This window comes from Musca autumnalis, unplaced genomic scaffold, assembly GCF_047663935.1.
Source record: "Musca autumnalis isolate F117 unplaced genomic scaffold, ASM4766393v1 scaffold_3, whole genome shotgun sequence".
Taxonomy (NCBI): Eukaryota; Metazoa; Arthropoda; class Insecta; order Diptera; family Muscidae; genus Musca; species Musca autumnalis.
In genome coordinates this window covers 128,097,751-128,123,359 of record NW_027411866.1, presented here as the reverse complement: position 1 = coordinate 128,123,359, position 25,609 = coordinate 128,097,751, and the positions used below count along the sequence as shown (strand labels likewise).

Sequence of the window (25,609 nt, the reverse complement as noted above, 5' to 3'; positions counted from 1 at the left end):
TCAAACAAAATCATGAAATCCTAAAAAAACCTAAAAATGTGAACTTTGATCACGATTTATTTTGATTTTTCTCATCTATGAACATTGTCGTTCCAGAATCCGCAAAAACTTCCTAGGTGTAAGATCCTTTTATTTAAAGTTGGTTCAAGTGCACCTTGAATTGTTATAAAATATATATTTTTTTTAAATTTCACGATTTATAAAAATATTATTTATAAATTCCACGATTTTTATACCCTCAGCCTTTAGGCTAGAGAGGGTGTACACACTTTGTTACGACCAAAAATGTGCCTCGTCGAAATGACGGTTTAAGACCCCAAGTATGTTTGGACGAAATTCGTTTCAGACAATTTGGAGTCTATTTTGACATGTCCGTCCGTCCGTCCGTCGGGCTAGCTGGCTGGTGCACACGATACGGATCATCCGATTCGAACCAAATTTTTTGGGTATCGTAATATTTTGTTAAAACTTATTTTGGACCATATCGGTCCACTACTGCGGGTACCTCTCCCACAAAAATTCAAAAATTTTCTTTAAAATGATGTGAACGATAACTCTCGAAGATAGCAACCGATTTGATCCAAACTTTGCACATCGTATTATATCTTTCAGATATAGATCGGGTTCGAATATGGACTATATCGGTCCACTCCTTAAGGTACCTCCCATACAAAATTCGGATAAAGTGAACTTTAAGAGCTCTTCTCGGATCGTTTTGATTTTTTTCAGTAGGTTGTCCTTGCGGCTTCCTTTACGACGGTTGGTTGGTTGGTTTACGTGGTGGCTATAGCCTTCATAGCCTCAATTAGTATTTTAAATATACCGTTTTGAAAACCACACCACTCGTGTAGAGACTGTTATTATGTTTGTTGTGTTGATAATTTATATCCAGCCTGATGAAGTGAGAAACCTCAGAAGGTCTCCCAGATCTAGTTCGGTTATCTCGGTAAGATCGTGCAGGAACGGCCGTCCCAGGGTTTTCAGTCTTTTTTGCAGTTGTGCAGGGCAGGAGCAGAGGAGGTGTTCAACCGTTTCTTCCTCTTCTTCGTTTCCGCAGCTGCGACAGTAGTCATTGTATGGAATATGTAGACGCTTTGCGTGATTACCAATGGCCCAGTGACCTGTTAGTACCGCAATTAGCCTTGCCAGGTTCCGTCGATTTTGGCTGATCAGGAACTTTGTACGTTTGATGTTGTAGTGTGGCCATGTAGATTTTGATATTTTACGAGTTTCAGTCTTGTCCCATCTGATCTCAGCTTGTGAAAGATAGTATTTGAAGATATACCCTTTAACTACTCCCAATGGTGTTGCGACTGACGCCCTTGAGAGTTCGTTAGAGGCAGATCCCGCTCTAGCTAGTTCGTCTGCTTTTTCGTTACCTTCAAGACCCCTATGACCTGGAATCCAAATGAGAACTACTCTGGTCAGACGTCCTAGCTCAGCGAGTTCTTCTTTACATTCCTTCACCAGCTTTGATGTGACGATATTTGAACTCAATGCTAGGAGCGCCGCTTGACTGTCGACAAAAATTCCTATTGAGTTTGGTGAGTGATGCTGTAGAAGTATTTTGCAAGCTTCCTTAATAGCCAGTATCTCTGCCTGAAAAACACTGCAATCTTCTGGTAGCTTTATTGATGTAGATATATTTGCTTCTTCCGAGTAGACACCAGAGCCGACTCCACAGTTCATCTTAGAGCCGTCCGTGTATACATTGATGTCGTACCCCTTCAGTGGTGTACTATTGTTCCATTCTTTCCTGCTTGGAAATTGAACTTTAAAGGGCTGATCAAAGGTTATTGCAGGAGTACAGTAATCAGCGTTGGTTGCTATTTTTCTTGGTAGTTTGAGAAGCACGCAGGCATGTCCGTAGGCTCTATCTCTCCACATGCCTAGAGCACGTAGCCTTGCAGCATTGGAGGCCGCAGTTGCTTTGATGTGTAGATCTATTGGCAGTATATGCATCAACGTGTTCCATAACCAGTTCCGACAATTTGGTTTCTACAGTACCCCATTCCGCCGTGGTGATAGGGGACAGCTTACCCTCCTTTTCGTTAGCTATGGCAACCAGCATGTTGTCCTTAACAACTTCATTGAAGGGGCGTTTTGTTGTAGATGATGTAGTGGTGTTGTGTTTGAGCTTCTTTCGCTTTGCGGGCTTTGTGTCCTCCGTCCGGGAACGCTCTCGCTTGGAAGAAGATGGGCGATCGTTGATATGTGAGATTTTGGCTTTCTCATACTCCTCAACAATTTGTGTATATTTGAGCTTGTCCGCCTCATCCCGTTCATCCACTGTACCGTTAGCAGCATTCTTGGCTATCTTGCCGAGAATAAACTTCGCCTTTTGGTACAGGGATTTCCGAACGTCGGACGGACTTTTCTTTTTTAGGTTGGGTTCAGTAGATTGTCCATCTTTCTTGACGGACAGAGTCGCTGTTTTGTTGGTATTTTGTTGTTGAAGTGAGTCACAGCTGTTTGCAGAGCTGACTACACTTAGTTGGCTAGCTACCAGCTCCTGGCTGGATGCTAAGAGTTCATCCTCGGAGGAGTTGCCAGGCTGCAACCGAGGAGTTTTGTTTTGGTGTTTGTTTGTTTTTGTATTTTTCTCCATGTATTGATCCCACGAGTGTGCCGTAAGGGGATGGACCATCGTACGCAGTGACGGCTTGCGCAGACTAGGCTATAAATAAGTACAGCTCGACCCGTGCCCTGGCGTCGAGGGGGAATTGCTAGCGACCAGACTTCTTTAGACACTTGTCGGCCATTCAGATCCTCAGCACAACTCCCACTACCTTGATCTTAAAAGTGTTTTTATATATGTCGCTAGTCCCAAGGTGAACTGTGGATAAATCAGTCCACCCTCTGGGCTCGTGACAATTCCCTCCTCCTTTTGCAACCGGGCTTGGGACCGTCTTTGGCGGAGTTACGACGGTACACTTGTTTTCATGCGGAAGTCCTTATTCTTGAGATATTGGCCTAAAAGCTCCAGAAACCCTGACGGCACCAACCAAAATGGCAAATCCGCAAGATTAAAATGCTGGTATATGTCAATGGCTATACTAAATATAGCCCACATTACGTTACCTACAGATATGAAATCAATATTTTTTTATACGGCATAATTATTGGGTTTAGTTTTGTTGTTGTTGTTTTTTTTTTTGGTCAGTGGCTGAGTGTATACTCCGTCAGCACAGCTGACTGATACTTTCTTACAAGTTAAAAATATTTTCAAAAATCCACGATTTTTAAAAAAGTATAAATCCACGATTTGTAAAAAATATTTTTTAAAAAATCCACGATTTGTAAAAAATATTTTTTAAAAAATCCACGATTTTTAGAAAATATTTTTCAATAAATCCACGATTTATACAAAAATGTTTTTTTAAAAACTCCACGAAAAATATTTTTAAAAAATCCACGAAAAATAAAAAAAAAAAATTAAAAATCCACGAATAATAAAAAAATATTCTTAAAAATATCCACGATTTATACAAAAATTATTTTTAAAAATATCCACGATTTATACACAAATTACTTTTAAAAAATCCACGATTTATACAAAAATAATTTTTAAAAAATCCACGATTTATACACAAATTATTTTTAAAAAAATATCCACGATTTATATAAAAATTATTTTTAAAAAAATATCCACGATTTATATAAAAATTATTTTTAAAACAACCACGACTTATACAAAAATTATTTAAAAAAAACACGATTTATACAAAAATTATTTTTAAAAAACACGATTTATACAAAAATTATTTTTAAAAATTCCACGATCTATACAAAAATTATTTTTAAAAAAATCCACGATTTATACAAAAATATTTTTTTTAATAAAAATATTTTTTTAGAAATCCACAATTTATACAAAAATATTTTTCTAAAAATCCACAATTTATACAAAAATATTTTTTTAAAAAATCCACGATTTATAAAAAATATTTTTTAAAAAAATGCATGATTTAAACAAAAATATTATTTAAAAAATCTAAGATTTTTAAAAAATGCTTTTTAAAAAATCCTCAATTTATAAACAAAATTTTTTAAAAAATTCAAGACTTTAAAAAAAAAATATATATTTTTTAAAAAATCTACAATTTATAAAAATATTTTTTAAAAAATCCACAATTTAAAACAATATTTTTTTAAAAAATTTACGATTAATAAAAAAATATTTTTAAAAAGTATTTTTTTAAAAATCCACGATTAATAAAAAATATTTTTAAAAAGTATATTTTTAAAAATCCACGATTAATAAAAAATATTTTTAAAAAGTATATTTTTAAAAAATCCACGATTAATAAAGAAATATTTTTAAAAAATCCACGATTAATAAAAAAATATTTTTAAAAAATCCACGATTAATAAAAAAATATTTTTAAAAAATCCACGATTAATAAAAAAATATTTTTAAAAAATCCACGATTAATAAAAAATATTTTTAAAAAATCCACGATTAATAAAAAAATATTTTTAAAAAATCCACGATTAATAAAAAAATATTTTTAAAAAATCCACGATTAATAAAAAAATATTTTTAAAAAATCCACGATTAATAAAAAAATATTTTTAAAAAATCCACGATTAATAAAAAAATATTTTTAAAAAATCCACGATTAATAAAAAAATATTTTTAAAAAATCCACGATTAATAAAAAATATTTTTAAAAAATCCACGATTAATAAAAAAAATATTTTTAAAAAATCCACGATTAATAAAAAAAAAATTTTAAAAAATCCACGATTAATAAAAAAATATTTTTAAAAAATCCACGATTAATAAAAAAATATTTTTAAAAAATTCACGATTAATAAAAAAATATTTTTAAAAAATCCACGATTAATAAAAAAATATTTTTAAAAAATCCACGATTAATAAAAAAATATTTTTAAAAAATCCACGATTAATAAAAAAATATTTTTAAAAAATCCACGATTAATAAAAAAATATTTTTAAAAAATCCACGATTAATAAAAAAATATTTTTAAAAAATCCACGATTAATAAAAAAATATTTTTAAAAAATCCACGATTAATAAAAAAATATTTTTAAAAAATCCACGATTAATAAAAAAATATTTTTAAAAAATCCACGATTAATAAAAAATATTTTTAAAAAATCCACGATTAATGAAAAATATTTTTAAAAAATCCACGATTAATAAAAAAATATTTTTAAAAAATCCACGATTAATAAAAAAATATTTTTAAAAATCCACGATTAATAAAAAAATATTTTTAAAAAATCCACGATTAATAAAAAATATTTTTAAAAAATCCACGATTAATAAAAAAATATTTTTAAAAAATCCACGATTAATAAAAAAATATTTTTAAAAAATCCACGATTAATAAAAAAATATTTTTAAAAAATCCACGATTAATAAAAAATATTTTTAAAAAATCCACGATTAATAAAAAAATATTTTTAAAAAATCCACGATTAATAAAAAAATATTTTTAAAAAATCCACGATTAATAAAAAAATATTTTTAAAGAATCCACGATTAATAAAAAAATATTTTAAAAAAATCACGAGAATCGACGAACGCATAGTAGTGGGAAAAATTTGGTTTTGTTTGCAAGTGAAGTTGCTAGAGTTTAGGACGTGCCAAAGAAATTCTCGATCAGAGTGTTTCTTTGCGCACGTATCTATTTGAGCTAGCAATTGACACTTGGGTATAAAAAGTTTCTTGTTGAAAAACAAGAAATAAGGGAACTGATGAAGATCTGTGGCGAGATCTGAAACTATAGTATTCCCTGCCTTACCCCTTGGTAAACACCGCCAATTTTTTCCCATTAATAAATTAAAGTTGTTTTAATAAGATATTAAAACAACGACTATGTGATTAAGCCTGACTATTTTGAAAAACAAAATCACGATTAATAAAAAAATATTTTTAAAAAATCCACGATTTATAAAAAAATATTTTTTAAAAACCAATGATTTTAAAAAAATATTTTTTAAAAACCAACGATTTTAAAAAAAATATTTTTTAAAAAATCCATAATATTAAAAAAATTCTTTTAAAAGATTCACCATTTATAAAAAATATTTTTTAAAAGATTCACGATTTATAAATGAATAGCATCTTTTGTGGCCCACGCTCATATAAAATTCATCGATGAAGATGCTAAAAAGATGAAATGCCAGATCACTTGCACCCATGATTGAATGGCATCTTTGGCATCGACAATTTTGCCGCGTATGAATGAGAAATATTTTGCCCTGATTTGTTTCACATTTTTAATGTCTTATAAACAATTTGTTTACGATTATGTAAATATTTACATATACATAATTATTTTAAAATAACAAATATATGACAAAAAATTAATAACAATTCTTTCATATTTTTTATTGTATATTTGTAGATTACAACGCTTGGCCTAAAGGAAAAAGACAAACATCAATTGGGGATTTTGAGAAAATAAATAAAGGAAAAACGATACAAATGTCATCTCTGATAAATCTGGCAATGGAAAACATCCTTGAAAATGGATATTAAACCCTTTTCTTTTTCCAGTTAAGGAGGTAAAAACAAGTTGTTTACGCTTATTAAAAGCCTGTTTGTGCTCCGTCGTTAGCCATTTCTTTAAAATAAAAAATGGGATTTGATGAGTTGGTAACCTCAAGGGTTTTAAAGGAAATAACAACAACAATAGAAGCAACAGTAATAGCAGCAGCCACCATATTGATAGAAGCCATAACGACAGAGGCCTTAAGAACATTATTGGTGGCTATAGCAAAGAAAGTGCAAAAAGAAGAAGCAAAGGAAAGAACACGAGACAACAAAAACAAACATAATACCATTTTTACAGACGATAAAATAACAATCGATAACAACAGCAATAAAAATAAAAATTTTATAAAAAGGTTTTTCTTTGAAACCAACCAACATTTCAAGGACATTCACGGTGAGAGCAGTATTGCACTTAAGGCAGACAACAGAAGCCGAAGTAATTTTATCGCATCACAGCAGACATCGGCAGCTACACCCGCACTACAATTCGCATCATCATTTACAAAAAGTAAAAACTTCAAAAATATACCTGTAATAAAATATCATCAAAAACAACAACAACAACATCAAACAACAAATTGTTGTCCTTTAAAAGCTTTATAAAACAAAACAAAAACAACAGCTACAATAACAGGAACATTTGTGTTTTCCCCCGCTAAGCCGAAACCCAAAAGTGCTGCTACTCGTACAACGACATCTCAACAATGCAGCGTTTAAGAACAACATTTACGCGTTCGCGTACCCCAACTGGTGCCGAAATGAAAACTCAAAACAGTCTGGAAGTGCCAAAACAGGTGCGAATGAATCCTTGTAACAGGGAGAGAAAATATTTTAACTATGATTTGATGTTTGAGTGTTCATTTTTTTGTCGTTTTGTTTTATTTTTCTAACTCAACAACCAACAATTGTTATGCATAGAATTTCCATAAAATTTTATAGAGACATGTTTTTTTTTGTTGTTTTAGCATCTATTCTTGCTTTTATTTGGTTCGCAATTTAAAATTCTGTTTTCAAGCTGTTCGTTTTACTCGTTCATTGTTTTGTAGATTTTTTTTTTTTATTTTAATTTTTGCACTTACGTATTTTTGAGTGAAATAAAATATTCGCAATTCAGCAGTTATGCATTTGCCTTCAGGTGACATTTGAAATGTTGAAGAACAATATATTTCTATGAAAAAATTAATTAAATTTAAATAAAATTCAGTCAACACTAATGTAAATTGAACAAAAGAAAGTTAATAGAAAGTTTTTTATAGGGTATTCTACTGAAATTGTTTCCATTTCATAATAGTTTTTCAAAAAAAAAAATTAACCCCCTGTTTTTGTAACTTATTTTTGTTCGTTCGTCTATTTTCGTAATAATTTAGTTATCCATAGCTCTGCCCCCAGATGACATACAGACCTAATTTTTCGTAGACGCGTTCCATATTTAGTAGAGAATTCCTCATTTAAAAATCAGCGCTGTACATTTGTGCTAAGTCGAATAAATCGATCTACAAAATTTGACAATTCGTGTGAGAAGAATAAAATTTTTTACAAAAACTGGGGGTAAGTGTTTTGTACAAAACCTTTTTTATAATAAAATGGAATGAATGTTATTTTAGGCATTAATAAGCTAAAGTTCATTCATTTTCACTACAGGAAATCATTTTTGAGAAAAAATTTCAAAAAGCCATAACACTAATGTAATGGCTTCTGTTGATAGTGGACGTTCTGAGGTCTTCTGTAGATGAAAACTTTTATGCGGTCTTCTGTATATGGAGGACATTTATGAGCATGAGAGAACCTTTAAGAGGTCTTCTATTGATGAAGAACTTTTTTGAGGTCTTGTAAGGTTTTCTGTTCATAAAAGACCATTCTGAGGTCTTCTGTAGTAAAGACCTTTACGCTGTCTTTTGTAGATAGATGACTTTTATGAGATCTTCCACACGGTGAGCCTTAACTAATTTTAAATGGAAGGTGCTTACACCTCGGAAGTTTTTGCTGATTCTGAAACTACAATGCTCATAGATGAGAAATATCATGAAACAAAAAAAAAAAAAAATTCGCCGGAGGGATTTTAAAATAAATCGCGATTTAAGTTCACATTTTTAGGGGTTCTTTAGGTTTTCACGATTTTGCTTGGAAACCGCGAGTTCTATGTAAATGGCACTAAAGCAAATGTTGTAGCAGAGAAAATTCTCCACAAGATTGGCCTTTATGATATTTTCGTATATTTTACCATTTTTGAGATATAGAAGTTCAAATTGGGACAATGCTTCTGCAGATAGAAGATATTTATGAGGTATTCTGTAGATACAATACTTTTCTGAGGTATTCTGTTGATAGAATATCTTTAAGAGGTCTTGATAAAGTATAGGGGCTGCGAAGACAAGCTGTTGCAAAAGTTTGCGAAAAGTCGCGAGACATGCCCATAAACTTATGGGAAATTTTGTGAACTTTTGAATAGGAGGCACACGAAGAAATGGACCGATATAGAACATATTCGAATCTGGTGTTTGTTTGGAAGAAAGATTACAAGGAGACGTTGGACCAAGTCGGTTGATCCGTTCGAGAAATATAGTGCACATCATTTTAGCGATTTTTTTTCTTTTGTGGGGTACGTACGGAAAGGAATAGACCGACATGACCCATATTCTAACTTGATCTATATCTCGTATGAATATTACGATGTGCAAAATATGGTACATATTGGTTACTGCCTTCGAGCGTTATCGTGCACATCATTTTAGTGGAAAGGAAGGTGCCCGAAGTAGTGGACCGATATGACCCATCTTCGAAGTTATACTAAGTTTCAACAAAATATTACGAGGGTTTAATTTTCAAAAAAGGGAGGAAGTGGAATCAATGTCAATCCTGGATTTTATTGTATTAAATTCGATCAGAATCATACATAACGTAGGTATGAACAACAATACCATGCGTCACATATATTTGGCCAGTCATAACTTTCGCACCTTAAAACTTAATTGCAAATATTCTAAGGTGACAGATCTCTATTTGTTTTAATTGAATTTTTAATCAAGCCCCTCAGTGTCTCCATATGATTCCCTTTCTTTTTCGTGTTAAATCTGTTCAAACGGACATGTTAATGTCCTATGTAATACCTTTCTCAATTTATATTCGTTCCTTAATTATTTCTTCAAAAACTTCTTGGTAATAAAGCGACCGATAGAGTATATACACCTTTTTGGGTAACTATCCTTAAAACAACAAAAAGATGTCATTATATGGTAATTTATAGCTCAACTATTTTATACATTATTCTTTATTTCGGGATTCTTTACCTTTGTCATTATATATAACAGCAAGCCAGCTAGTTATGCTTTATGGCCATTTTGAGTAGAGCTTATTAAACGAAACAATGCACAAAAGGATAAGCGAAAAAGAAAACCCACTACTGCAAATTTACATGTAGATAATGTGGTCGCTTCTGGGATAATTAAAATGGACATAAGTCTTTAATGACAAAAGAATGTTAAGCAGTAATTCATTATTCCTGTGTATGGGTGTGTGCGTGGGGTGTATATGATTTGATATGGCATATCAAAAGAATTTTAAATGATGTTCCACCTCCACAGGCCTTTCCCTCTGGCCTTTCCCTCTTTGGGTTTTGTAACATCTCTTTGCCATTGTTGTATCATTACAACCACAATCTTCATTGTTGTTGCTGTTGTTGTTGACAAACAATGTTTTCACAGATTTTTCTTCCACATAACAGACTGTAGTTATTATTTCATGTTATTTTTATTGTTATTGTTGTAAAACATCATGTGACATTACAACATGATTTTTGTCCTTCATTGTCCACTTGCCAGAATTTTAAATAAAATGATACCCATAAAGTGTGTTAATAATGTCACACGGACACACATATGTATATGAACAAAAGAGCATATTTAATATGTTTGTTTAAATATTACATGGCATATATGTCAACAAATCCCCCTTTGACAATGATGACCGATGTCAATCATCATTATTAACAATGCGTGTTTGTTTATACAACTACTTTGTCATCATTATCAACAACAACAACGTAAGTAGTGTCATTTTTCAGTAATCAGGTACATACATAGGTGGGAAAATAATGCATGAACCACTTATTGGAACAGTGGTTACAATATATTGCCAGCTGCATTAAAGTTCCATTGTCTTTTCCACAATTCCCCTTGAAACGGCCAGTAGAAAAGATTTTTAATTCGGAAAGAGTCGGTAAAAGCACCATTTGTCTTGAAGGGGCCTGTAGCAGCAACATTTCCCTTGAAAGGACCTTTAAAAAAGAGTCTGTAAAAGCACACTTTCATTTAAAAAGCGTCTACCAGAGCACATTTTCCTTGGGAAAGAGTCTAAAGGAGCACACTTTCCATTGGAAAGAGTCTATGAGAGCTTCTTTGGAAAGAGTATTCAAAAGCAGCCTTCCCTGTGGAATGGGTCTACATTAGCACGATTTTCTATGCAAAGGCTGTACAAACGCACCATTTTCCTTGGAAAGGGTCTAGAAGCAATAATTATGTAGAGGCATATTTTCCATTAGAAGGGGTTTGAAAATCGTATCCAAAAACTCCCTTTTTCCTTTGGAGAGGGTCTTTAGAAGTACACTTTCCATTGGAAAGTTTCTGCAGAAGCACCCTTTCCTTGGAAAACCTCTGTAGGAGCACACTTTCCTTTGGAAAATCTCTGAAGAGGGACCCTTACCTTTGAAAAGGTATAAACACCCCTTATGTTAAAAACACCCTTTCCATATGAGAGGGTCTGTACAAGTATCCTTTCCGTTGGAAAGAGCCTGTGGATTCATTGGAGAGGGTCTTTAGAAGCACACCTTCCTTTAGTAAGGATCTGTAGAAGCAATCCTTCCATTGAAGGGTCTGTAGAAGCACCCTTTCCATTAAGGGTCTGTAGAAGCACCCTTTCTTTTAGAAAGGGCATATAGAAGCATCCCTTCCATTATAAAGGATCTGTAGAAGCACCCTGTCCTTTGGAAAGATTTTGTAGAAGCACGCTTTACTTTGTAAATGGTTTGCTGAAGCACCCATTCCTTTGAATGAATCCATTGAAAATGGTCAGTGGAAGCAACCTTTCCATTCGAGAGGATCTGAAGCAACCCATTTCCCTTTGGAGAGAGTCTGTAGAAGAAAACTCCTTCGGAAATGTCCTCTTAAGCATTTTCCTTAAAATTCACGTGTATTATGCCGAAGGTCTTCTTGATTATTTCTTTCAAAACGTACAATTTTAGCCCGAGACCCTCTTGCAAAATTGCTTTAAAATCCAAGTTTGTCATACCTGAGGTCCTCTTTAAACCCGCGTTTATGATGCCTGAGGTCCTCTTGAAAAAAATCTATAATAAATCCACGTTTATGATGTCTGTGGAAAAAATTCTATAATAAATTCACGTTTATGATGCCTGAGGTCCTCTTGAGAAAATTCTTTAAAAGATCCATGTTTATGATGCCCGAGGTCCTCTTGAAAAAATTCTTTAAAAAAATCCACGTTTATGATGCCTAAGGTCCTCTTAAAAAAATTCTTCAAAGAATCGACGTTTATGCTGCCTGTGGTCTCCCTGAACAAATTCTATAACAAATCCAACTTTATGATGCCTGTGGTCTTCTTGAACAAATTATTTAATAAATCCAACATTATGATGCCAGAGGTCCTCTGAAAAATTCTTAAAAAATCCAAGTTTATGATGCTTGAGGCCCTCTTGCAAAAATTCTTTAAAAATCCAAATTTATGATGCTTGGGACCTCTTGAAAAAATTCCTAAAAAAAATCCGTTTATGACGCATTAGGTCCTCTTTAAAAAAAAATTCTTTAAAAAATCCAAGTTTATGATGCATTAGTTCCTCTTTAAAAAAATCTTTAAAAAAATCTACGTTTATGATGTCTGACGTCCGCTTGAAAAAATTCTTGAAAGAATCCAAGTTTATGAGGAGGACGCATCTCTTGAAAAAATTCGTTAAAAATTCCAACTTTATGATACCTGAGGTCCTCTTGAAAAATTCTTTAAAAAATCGAAGTTTATGATGCCTGAGGTCCTCTTGAAAAATTCTTAAAAAAAGTCCAAGTCTATGATGCCTGAGGTCCTCTTAAAATATCCACGTTTTTATTCCTTCAAAACGCAGGTTTATAATGCCAGAAGTCTTCTTGAAAAAAAATCTTTAAAAACTCACGTTTATCATGCCTGAGGTCCTTTTGAAAATATTCCTTCGAAACCCACGTTTATAATGCCTGAGGTCTTTTAGAAAAAAATTCTTAAAAAATCCACGTTTAGTATGCCTGAGGTCCTCTTGAAACTTTTCTTTAAAAATACACGTTTATCATACCTTGAATTTCTTCTTTAAAATGCCACGTTTACCATGCCTTGAGCCGTTTTCTTTGGAAAGAGTCTACAAAAGCATCCTTTCCGGTGGAATGGGCCTACAGTATCACGCTTTTCTATGCAAAGACGGTACAAAATCAAAACTTCTTTAAAAATCAAGTTTGCAATACATGAGATACTCTTGAAAAAATTCTTTAAAAATCAAGTTTGCCATACATGAGATCCTCTTGAAAAATTTCTTTAAAATCCACGTTAGTCATACCAGAGGTCCTCTTGAAAATTTTCTTTAAAAATCCACGTTTATTATGCCTGAGAGCTCTTGAAAATTTCTTTAAATCCACGTTTATGACGCCTGAGGTATGTCCGAAGACCTCTTGTAAAATTTGTTAAAAATCTTTGTTTAAATTTCTTAAAACCCATCGTTTATTAGGTCCGAGGTCCTCTTGTAAATTACTTAAAAATCATCGGTAATTACGCCTGAGGTCCTCTTGTAAATTTCTTAAAAAATACTCGTTTATTATGCCTGAGGTCCTCGTGAAAAATTTCTTTAAAATCCACGTTTGCCATACATGAGTTCCTCTTGAAAATTTTCTTTAAAATCCACGTTTGTCATATCTGAGGTCATCTTGAAGAATTTCTTTACAAATCCTGAGATTACAAACTCTGAGTTCTCTTATAAAATCTACTTTTATTATGCCCGAGGTCTCTGAAAACATTCATCATTACCATGCCTACGGTCATGTGTCATAACAAAAGAGCAGTGTTACTAAAGATGCAAACCATAGAAGGCAACCACTTTAGGGATTAATTTAAATTTAACAATAAGTATATACATTGTTGCTCAGATGTAAGTGCATGTATTTGAGAGGATTGTATCGTAGCCTTTTGTGAACCCAGACACACGCAAAATATTTGCATCATGTATCGCGCACACACGCAATTTTTGTTGGTATTATTTATGACATGCACAAAACACATAGCTTGGATGGCGCCTGCAGTCTTTTATCGTTCTGCCATATACATACTCGTATGTCTACATCTTTTGCTGGAGGGGGACTAGCTGACCGACAGCCTCTTTGGGTTTCATTACAACAATAACACATTGTTTGTTGTACACATTACCTCATCGCAATATATTCCGTCACAAAATGAAAACGAAAAAAGAAAACTACGAATAAGGATTTGTGAGAAATCGCCATCACTCATCTTATCGTCCTTGTTTCAAAAAAAAAAAAAAAGGAATGTGTCATGGTTGTAATTTTAAAGTAATATTCAGGTGGGACCAAATTATTTTTCTCATCCATTTTCATTGCATGTCTAGTTAAAACTTATAACTTCCTACCAAAATAGCCAGAATTAAATAGCGTGTTATTTGTTGCGTATGACTGATGACACCACGTATACGCCATCAAGTTTTATTTGTAAAAAAGCCCAACAAGTGTGGATATTTGAATTAATTTTTCAAGGGGACTTTAGGCACCACAAGCGTAGAATTTTAAACTAATTTCTCAAGAGGACTTTAGGCACCACAACCATGGATTTTTACCTAATTTTTCAAGAAGACTTTGGGCATCCCAAGAGTGGAATTTTTACCTAATTTTTCAAGAAGACTTTAGGCACCACAAGCGTGGATTTTTATTTAATTTTTCAAGAATAGTTTAGGCACCACAAACGTGGATTTTTATATAATTTTTCAAGAAGACTTAAGGCACCACAACCATGGATTTTTACCTAATTTTTCAAGAAGACTTTGGGCATCCCAAGAGTGGAATTTTTACCTAATTTTTCAAGAAGACTATAGGCACCACAAGCGTGGATTTTTATTTAATTTTTCAAGAATAATTTAGGCACCACAAGCGTGGATTTTTATCTAATTTTTCAAGAAGACTTAAGGCACCACAAGCGTGGATGTTTTACCTAATTTTTCAAGAAGACTTTAGGCACCACAAGCGTGGATGATTTACCTAATTTTTCAAGAAGACTTTAGGCACCACAAGCGTGGATGATTTACCTAATTTTTCAAGAATAGTTTAGGCACCACAAGCCTGGATTTTTATCTAATTTTTCAAGAAGACTTAAGGCACCACACGCGTGGATGTTTTACCTAATTTTTCAAAAAGACTTTAGGCACCACAAGCGTGGATGTTTTACCTAATTTTTCAAGAAGACTTTAGGCACCACAAGCGTGGATGTTTTACCTAATTTTTCAAGAAGACTTTAAGCACCACAAGCGTAGAATTTCAAGAAGAGAATTTCAAGTTTTATCACCAGTTTTTCATAATTTATATTATATTCTGTTTTTTCGTGATAATTTTCTAATCTTCCCTCTCTTTCTTCTACCCCCATTGCAGGTTCGTTCAGCCTCTTTTGATGAAATGCAACTGGAGTCACAACGAATGTCTTCGCATTTCCTGAAACAACAATCCTCATCGGATGAACGTTCCTCGGAGGGAGGCTTCCTGCAAGTGCCGCAGGCCATGCATGCCCAACGTTCGCACTCCTTTGATTCGGCTGCTGCCTCAGCGGGCAGTGATGATTCTGGCACATTTCTCGAAGTGCCGCGTCGTGGTAAAAATCGTCGAAGTTCATCGAGCAAAACACCACCGCCCTGCATCCACTGTTTCTATTTGGAAGAATATGAGAAACAGATGAGAGCTCAACAGCGTTATCTACTCGATCGTCATGAAATGAAAACGCCCAGCTATAGTTTAACAAGTTCTGAACTTAGCGATGACAATGAAGATGAAACTGCCGAAATCGATGAAGATCTGGTGGAAGAAGACGAAGAGGAGGGAGTGGAGGCGGCGGATGTTGGTCTGCTGGAAGAAGGTGAAGCCACTGATGACGATTTATTAAATGCCTGCCCCGATGATGATAAGCAGAGTGTTGAAACGTTAGATGTGTACGACGATGCGGCCCTAGAAATGGATATACGTCTGGGTGGTATGGTTACAAGTAGTATAGATGAGACCCGAGCTCGATTGCCCCGTCAAATGCGACGTCATACCATTGGTAGTTCTGTGACCACATCCGAGGATGAGGGTCTCGAAGAGTCCGAGCATGATTCACCACATTTTGGTAATACATTAATGCCCCCGCCACCGACCACACCCTGCGGCATAACATTTACGCTATCCCCGACCAACGGTGACTACCCGCCTTTTCCCTCCTATTCATTTCCCATAGATCCGGGTTCACCGCCGGCATCGCCTTCATTTGCTTTATCTGTGTGCGATAGTCCAATTATGGAATTGCCACCGCCACCACCCATATCACCCCTAGAATTACTGCCACAAGCGCCATCATTCGATGTAACTTTACCACCACCACCAGCCTTCAGTACCGATGACTTTTCACCTGCCATTACTATCGCCTCCTCTGCCTGCGCCATGTCGGCGACAATGCCTACACTAGGTCATGATGACATGCCACCGCCATTATCATCTCCCAGTCAAAGACCACGCAGACGTTCCATATCCCGCCAAGAAGCTATATTTGTTGAACCCACAGGTAACTCCCTCGAGAATGTTTCGCAAGAGGAACAACTGAAATCTTCCATGGATGGGGTTAATTCATCAATTGATGAGATTTCCACACTGGCCATATGTGGTTCACCCGCTCCACCTGGTGGTGGTGCTACACCCTTGACTACAGCAACAACAACATCAGCAACAATAACACCCAGCAACAAACATGCCCTAGTTGTGCGTGATATTTATTTAACTGTACCTGATTTGAGACGTGATCGTGCCGCCTCTGTTGATTCCTGCTTTTCGAAAGTATCGTCGGGTAATAAAACGGAAGAGCTGCAACCCAGTGATGGTTGTTTCCTGGCCGTACCCAATATAAATGCAACACGTTCACGTTCAGTGGATATTGTTTTGCCAACCGATGAGCAGGCACGTTACAAGGCATTGGCAATGGCCGGTACAACGGCTGGCATGTATGCAGATGGGTATGTATTAAGGGGGTGGGTTGGCATGTCTATGTGTGTGTGTGTGCCCGTTTAAGTTTGCATGCATGTGGTTTTCCTTGTTGTTTTTACAGTTACTTTGTGGTTACTTTGTTTCCGTTTCCTTCCATCACATTTTGATGTGATGTGGTTTTGGTGGAAGCGGGGACACTTTTGGTCTTTTGTTCTTTTTGTTTATTTTTTGCGTTTTTCTTCTCTTTTTTGCCTAAAGGTCTGTGGCATTTTCTGTCATCACAGTCTGCTGTCATTTGCCTTACATCATTGTTGGCCGTTTTTTTGTTTGTTGTTTTTTTTCAGTTTTTACTTGTGGTCAAAACTTTAAAATTTTAATTTCCTCATAATTTATTGAAAGACACATTTTGTAAGAGATCCTCCACATCGACGACAACGAATGAGCGATAAGGATGAAATGACCAACTTTTTCTTTTGGTTGTTGGCAACTTGTAAAAAATTAATGCTTAAAATTGTCCATGTTAAACAGTTTTTCCGTTGTTGTTTATTTGTACAAAGTTTTGTAAAACATTTATTTTTGCAAAGTGCCTATCTCTCTCTTCGCCCCCCATTGGAGCCAAAATGTTAATGACAATTATTTCAAGTCTGTTCTTTTAGGCCATCACATTTTCATTTTTTTTTGCTTCATTGAAACTAAACAAATCTTTAAAACTTTTCTACAGAGTCATTTTGTTGATGACTAACATTAACAAGTTATGTGATATCATTAATTCTAGCATGGCCCCAAGACTTCGGCTTTGATGAGGATGTTAGAACTTTTTTTTGAGATAGGTTTGTATATGAGACAGATGGCCTTTTAATACACACATATATCGCTCAAGGAAACTTACATAAATGAGGGACAATATTTGCGTCAAGGCTTGGTTATATTTGAAGCCCAACAGCCGAGCTGCAAAGACTCCAAACCGGGAGGCTCGGTGAATCTGTATAGATAAGAAAGTGAAGAAGAGAATGAAAAAGTCTCTAGGACTTGTTAACTTAATCCTGTATGGAGTTATAAGAACGTTAAACGGTACTAATTATAGAATGCCGGGTGCCGATGTGGTGCAATGGTATGCACACCCGCCTTGCACGCTGAAGTTCGTGTGTTCGATTCACCGGCCAGGCAACTTCAACAATTTCAACGGTGGTAAAATACCACTCAGTAATGCTTTTCAGCCATGTAAAACTTTTTTACAAGTGGTGTCTTCCCAGCAAACCAATATTAACCGACATAGAACGAAACCGATACGAAATACGGACGATTTCGGATTTGAAATCTGAAGTAGTTGACATAATTTCGGAACGAAATGTCGGAGCGAAATCGGATCGATTTCAGTCAGATTTCGGAACGAAATCGGAGGTAAATCCTTTGGAAATTCGGAAATCGATTTTTTTCCGAATTTTCTTACAGATTTCTGAACGATTTCGAAATAATGTCGTATGAAAATCGGAGGTACCTTCCGAGTCTTCGTAAAGAATTCTGAACGATTTCGTATGAATATCGAAGGAAACAATTTTTTCTCTGACGCCATTTTTATTCCGAATTTTCGTACAGATTTCTGAACGATTTCGGAATAATGTCGTATGAAAATCGTAGGTACCTTCCGAGTCTTCGTAAAGAATTCTGAACGATTTCGTATGAATATCGAAGGAAACAATTTTTTCTCTGACGCCATTTTTATTCATCAATTTTTCTTTGTGCTAACGTATGAAAGTATGTATAATGCCCAAATTTTATACCCTACACCACACTGTGGTAAGAGTATTATGTCTTTGTGCATTTGTATGTAACATACAAAAGGAAACGAAATAGACCCATAGTTCCTTTTGGGGATATACATATAATCACTTTCTGAGTCGATTTATGCATGTCCTTCCGTCTGTCCATGTATTTTTGTTCGCAACGTACAGGTCGCATTTTTTGTCCGCTTCAGCTGAAAATTAGGGACTATAATTTTTCAGCCATAGGAAGAACGCTATTGCTTTTGGTAAAAATCGGTTCAGATTTGGATATAGCTCCCATATATATTTTCACCCGATTTCACGTATTTGCTGCACCAAACACGCTATATACGTCTGATTTTGATGAAATTTTTTGCGTGTGACTCAATTCGGTCTAGAAATAAATGTGCCAAATTATATCGAAATCGGTTCTGATTTGGATATAGCTCCTATATATATTTTCGCCCGATTTCACGTATTTGCTGCACCAAACACGCTATATACGTCCGATTTTGATGAAATTTGGTATGTTTGACTAAATTCGGTCTAAAAATAAATGTGCCAAATTATATTGAAATCGGTTCTGATTTGGATATAGCTCCTATATATATTTTCGCCCGATTTCACGTATTTGCTGCATCAAACACGCTATATACGTCCGATTTTGATGAAATTTGGAATGTTTGACGGAATTCGGTCTAAAAATAAGTGTACTAAATTATATCGAAATCGGTTCAGATTTGTATATAGCTCCCATATATATTTTCGGCCGATTTCACGTATTTTCTGTACCAAACACGCTAAATATGTTCGATTTTAATGAAATTTGAAATGTGTGACTGAATTCGGTCTAAAAATAAATATGCCAAATTATATAATTTTTCAGCCACAGGAAGAACGCTATTGCTTTTGGTAAAAATCGGTTCAGATTTGGATATAGCTCCCATATATATTTTCACCCGATTTCACGTATTTGCTGCACCAAACACGCTATATACGTCTGATTTTGATGAAATTTTTTGTGTGTGACTCAATTCGGTCTAGAAATAAATGTGCCAAATTATATCGAAATCGGTTCTGATTTGGATATAGCTCCTATATATATTTTCGCCCGATTTCACGTATTTGCTGCATCAAACACGCTATATACGTCCGATTTTGATGAAATTTGGAATGTTTGACTGAATTCGGTCTAAAAATAAGTGTACTAAATTATATCGAAATCGGTTCAGATTTGTATATAGCTCCCATATATATTTTCGGCCGATTTCACGTATTTTCTGTACCAAACACGCTAAATATGTTCGATTTTAATGAAATTTGAAATGTGTGACTGAATTCGGTCTAGAAATAAATATGCCAAATTATATCGAAATCGGTTCAGATTTGGATGTAGCTCCCATATATATTTTCGGCCGATTTCGCGTATTTGCTGCACCAAACACGCTATATAAGTACGATTTCAATGATATTTGGAATGTGTGACTGAATTCGGTCTGGAAATTAATGTGCGAAATTATATCGAATATATTTATTTTATTTTACATATTCACAGTGGTGTAGGGTATCATAGAGTCGGCCCCGCCCGACTTTGATCCTTTCTTTACTGGTTAACTTTGAACTTGAATTCCTCTGCAACTGCTAAACCGAATTCGAATGCTTTTAATGCATTAGAAAGCTGATTATGTTATTACAAAGTTTTGACCAGAAAAAATGATTCTGAACCACTGTACGTCGGTTGTCCTTTTAATTGCAAGACTTCATAAAAAGTTAACAGAATTTCTATATTCTATTTCAGCATTAAAACAAATAAAACATTTCAGAGCAGAAAAACGTACTGGCAGGAATTTCATTTGGCATAGAAATTTTAATTAAATTTCCATAAATAAGTCCCTTATAATTGGCAGGCTGGCTGGCATGAAGTTTTGGATTCAGAAACAACATCAAAATACCCAACAAAGTATTCAAATATTCAAGTCAATATGTTTCTTGTGTTTAATTTATGGAAACACAGATGTTTAGTACCTTTATGGTTTTATTTCAAATGAAATAACGTTTCAGAGAAATGTAATGGTGATTTAGAGACCAACTTCTGGCATTTCAAATTGTTCTCATTCCATTGCATCTCTACGCACATTATTCTCTGCATTGAAGTAACACATTTCTAGCATTCCAGCTTTCCCCTTCTCTTCTCTGCTTATTACTTTTATGGTATATTACCATAAGCTGTTTTTAACTGTGGTAACAATGGTATTAGAAACGCAATAGAAGCGGGAGTATTATGTGGGTACAGTTCTTCATTTGAATGTATGTTGTTACCTGACTTGTCCTTCTTTTCATATTCTAAGCCTCCTCTGGATCTTAAGTAAATGTATTTAAACGTAATATTTGTGTCACACCAATGAATTTGAGCTCTAAATATGACATCAAAAACAAAATAGCTATATTCAGAAGGAACTTAAAATTGATGGCACGTGCAGTGGAAAGGGTTTATATAAGCAAGAAATAAGCTTTTTTGCGTTTGAAACTAAAAATATATTTCAAGAAAAAAATTAAATAAAAAGTAAGCAAAGGCTATAGTCGGGACGGAGCTGACCAAGGCGACACTTCTGTGCACAAGCTTTTTGCGGAAAAAATTCTTTGTTGTGTCGCTAAAGATGGGGTATATGGGGTTGAATGTGCAAAAAAACTTTTGTGGGGGAAAATACAATGTTTATTTACGAATATTTATTCTATTACTAGCAGACCCCGGTCCGCATTGCTGGCCCGTTGTAATGAGTTTAATTGATAATTTTTTATGGACTTTATGCATGACAACTCAAAAATATATATTTTCCACCTCACTTCTTCGGCCCCTTGTTAAACCTAGGAGGATTTTAAATTTATCAACAGAGTTTGTCTGTTACCATTCTTTTCTCTCACGGACTTTGTCGGATTTTTCACTGTTTAGGATTGCGATAATATTGCGATTATAATATAATAGGCCCCCGAAATTCGTCTACAAATATCTAGCATTTTGGACTACGGGACATTCCTGAACATTTTTTGAAAATTGCATAAAATTAGGTTCAGTATTTTTGGAAAAATGATGTATTGAAAAGAGTGGGAGTGGTCATCAGTTTTCAAGTTTGCTGAGAGCAAGTGAGCACACATTTCATTGTGTTTCACATTGACATTTACGCTCCCTTGCTCTCAGAAAGCGCCCACTGGTGAAGGTGTTTGGTTTTTATGTGGCTTTTGGGGTTTTTATTTGGATACCTCTAACATATACACACATTTATAAGAGGTGGTGTTTTATTGAAAGGCATAGCAAAAAACAAAAGCACAGCAGACACATAGGTACATAACAAATTCCAAAGAAAGACAAAACAGACTTTAATAACAGAAAAAACTAAATGAAATAACTTATAAAAAGTCGCACTTTTAAAAAGACAAAAATGATATAGAAGCATCGTTGAACGCTTCTCCTTAGTTGTGAAATAAAACACATATTCTTCAAAGTTCAAATCATCTGCGGGAAATCTGCATCTGGAATCAAATGATTATATAAGGTAATAAATAGATACATCCATATTTCAAATATACATATGGGGATTTCTGAGAATTTGGCTTTTTCAAGGCGCGATATCTCTGGAACCGTTAGTCAAAAAAAAAAAAAAAAATCTGATAAATACTAAAATATTTTGTTAATCAGCAGAATCACCATAACAAAAAATAAAGGAAATCAAACCAAATTGTCCGATTTCACTCCCCATATGTATATGAAAAATGTATTAATGTCCAATAAAATATTTCCATTCACCTTTTTGATACAATTATAAAATGTATTGGCCATTTAATTTAAGAAAAGACAAAACACTGATTTATTCACTCACTTAACCGTCTTTACTCAACGATTGTATTTAGAAAAAAGAATAACACAATTATTTTCATTTTTTTCTTTTCCTCTTCGTTTGCTACGTTGGTTAAAAACAACTAAGCACGAAAAGCTTCTGCGTCTCTTATTACACCATACACACAGCTCTTTATTATAAAACAACATTCCGCAGCCGCGAGAGCCCTCTTGTTACTCTCTTTGACAAAAATCCTCTCTCCACCTATTAAAAATATGTTCTAACATAAAAAATATGTTGATACCCAAACAAATAAAATTGAGATATGTTACAAAATGTTGTTTGGACACAAACAAATTATGTTTGGTTCCAAACATATATTTGTTTGCAATCAGTCCCAAAAAATATTTGTTTGGATCCAAACATATTTCTAACATATATTTTTCTGCGTGTACCAATGGGAAACCTTGAGCTTTTGTTGCAATTTTCATCGAAATATAGGGTTTTTTTAAATATCGCATAGGGGAGGTACCCCGCCCCCTCTGGAATTCAATAAAATATGTAGCATGTTTTAGGTGGCCACCCCTGTATATTCTCTAACAATTTCAGAAAAATCGGTTCGGTAGTTTTGTAGATGTAACATATTTTAAAAAGTGGGCGTGGTCAAGTCTTTCGGTCCCAAATAAGTCGTACGGGTGTAGACACAACCACCATTGTCTCGCAAATTAATTTCCAAATCGATACATTCGTAGTTATTGTAACTATAGCATTTTTTTAAAAATGCTATATAGGGGAGGTACCCCACCCCCTCCAAAATTCAACTAAATGTATAGGCAATTTTCACCGGGGGCCACCCCGGTACATTCCCTGACAATTTTTTGAAAATCGGAACGACATTTGATTTTAATATTTATATAGATTTATTGATATATTAGGGGTATTAAAATAAAAGGTGGTTGGCATAGGTGGTCAAACCACAGAGATGTCCAATAAATCCAATTTTTTCTAATTTTAATTGCATTGATGATTATCCCAACTGTTTTTGGAGACGTTGGAGTGAGCAAAATTACTATAAGTGGTAAAATACCAAAATACTCTCAGCTATCCGAATTTCCAATTTGTAAAATGTTATTGCCATGACGTTTCTGCTTCTGTTGGATGTATTCAAAAGGAAAACTGGATATGATATTATATCCGGCTCGAAGGACCAACATGTAAAAATAATGATATGTGATCCGGCTCAAGGGACCAGCCGCAGCTCGTCTATGAATATGTAAATAAACAAGTAAAAAAGGATCAGTCGGCTTTGCCGACAGAGATATACCCTCAGCCTGTGTGAATTGAAACACTTTTTTCGAAAAACGTATATATTTGAGGTGTTTTGAAAATTTTAAGAGTATGAACCGACAAATATCGCGTGTACTATTTTAGCTAATATTATCGAACTTTGGTGGGGGAGGTACCGGAAGGAGTGGACCTACAAGCACCGCCTTAGAATTTCATCTAATATTCGAATAAATATTACGATATGCAAAGTGTGGATCAACTCAGTATTTGGTTCGGGAGTTGTCGTGCTCTCCAGCCACTACATGGTGCCATAGAGTGTTTTACACTTTTAGGGTTGTTTTCTCAAGAAGTATGGACTTGCCCCTGAAAAAACTTTTACCGTCGTAACTGAGGCAGTGAATGAAAGTTGCTTCAACAAAAATCAAATTGATTCCAAAGCAGTTCTTAAAGTGAACTTATCCAAAATTTTGTGTGGGAGGTACCCGAAGGAGTGGACAAATGTAGTCCATATTCGAACTTGATATATATTTGGTAGATATACTGGGGTGGGTAAAGCATGGACCAAATCGATCTCTACCATCAAGAGTTCTCATGCGCAGAATTTTTCCGAACATTTTTGAGCTCTTGGGGGTGAGGTACCTGAAGGAGTAGACTGATATGGCTTATCTTCGAACTTAAACTAAGTTTAGACAAAATATTAGAAGGCCAAATTTTGGACCGAATCGGCAGATCCGTTCTTGAGTTATCTTGCGCTCCAACCAGTACACACGGTGTCATAGTAGTTTTCGTAACTTTCAGGCTATTTTCTCAGCAAGTATGGACTTGCCTTTGATGAAACTTGTACTGTCGTATAGAGGACAGTGAATAGAAGTTACTACAACAAAAATCAAAGCGATTCGTGAACAGGTCCTAAACTGAACTTTTCCGAAATTTTGTGTGGGAGGTACCCGAAGGAGTGGACAGATTGAGTCCATATTGGAACCTCATCTAAGTCTGATAGAAATTTCACGACGTGCTAAGTGTGGACCAAATCGATTACTTCCTTCAAGAGTTATCGTGCGCACAAACTTTCCGAATATTTTCGAAATTTTGTGGGGGAGGTACCGGAAGGAGTGGACCGATGTAGCTCATCTTCGAACTTAAACTAAGTTTGGGCAAAATATCACGAAAGCCAAAATTTGAACCGAATCGGTTCATCCGTTCGAGAGTTATCGTGCGCTCCAGCCAGCAGGACAGACAGACGGACGGACATGGCTAGATCGACTCCAAATTGTCTGAAACACATTTCGTCCAAACATACTTGGGGTCTAAAACCATTATTTCGATGAGGCACATTTTCATCGTATCAAAGTGTATATACCCTCCTTAGCCTAAAGGCTGAGGGTATAAAAATGGAACTTCTGCGTGACTTGAATGGACCACATATTTACATTTTGGTCCTTCGAACCGGATTCATATTCGAATGTAATAGCGGCGACGGGAAAATGTTTTCGTATTATTTATATAACGATGATGAGAAGAAGAACGATCACGACAAGAAAAGAATAAGTATAATAAATAATCCTACGACGAAGAACAAAGAACGATGAAAATCATATGATGATCGAAATCGAGAAAAAAATCAACGTTACAAACGACAAAACTAACTTTGCATAATACCAAGTCGCGAGGAGCTATATTGAGAACAAAGTACAGTCTTTGAAGCTTTAAAATCTATGCCATAGACAGTAGAAAGTAGAGGATAACGTATCCATACAATAACTGCCATGTGTAAGAAGGTGGAAGAACTATGCGACAAATTTCAGGCGAATAATGAGATGAGAAATGGAACAGCAGGGAAGCCGACGAAAGCTGATGTCTTCAATGAGGAAAGAAAATACATTATAAAGCTGCTTGCCATCAAAGTATTTTTTTGCGTAAACAATGACTACGACCAGCCATCCTGTGATTTA

General features: G+C 34.7%; 1 protein-coding gene across 1 annotated transcript in view; it reads left to right on the top strand.

Moving 5' to 3' along the window:
* rdgA (retinal degeneration A) overlaps nt 1–25,609 on the top strand; it is a 734,186-nt gene that overhangs the window by 503,149 nt on the left and 205,428 nt on the right. The window contains exons 6-7 of the mRNA XM_073974355.1: nt 6,382–7,324; nt 15,200–16,803. Of these exons, the coding sequence (XP_073830456.1) occupies nt 7,235–7,324; nt 15,200–16,803 (1,694 nt within the window). The 5' untranslated portion in view covers nt 6,382–7,234. The remainder of the gene's footprint in view (nt 1–6,381; nt 7,325–15,199; nt 16,804–25,609) is intronic.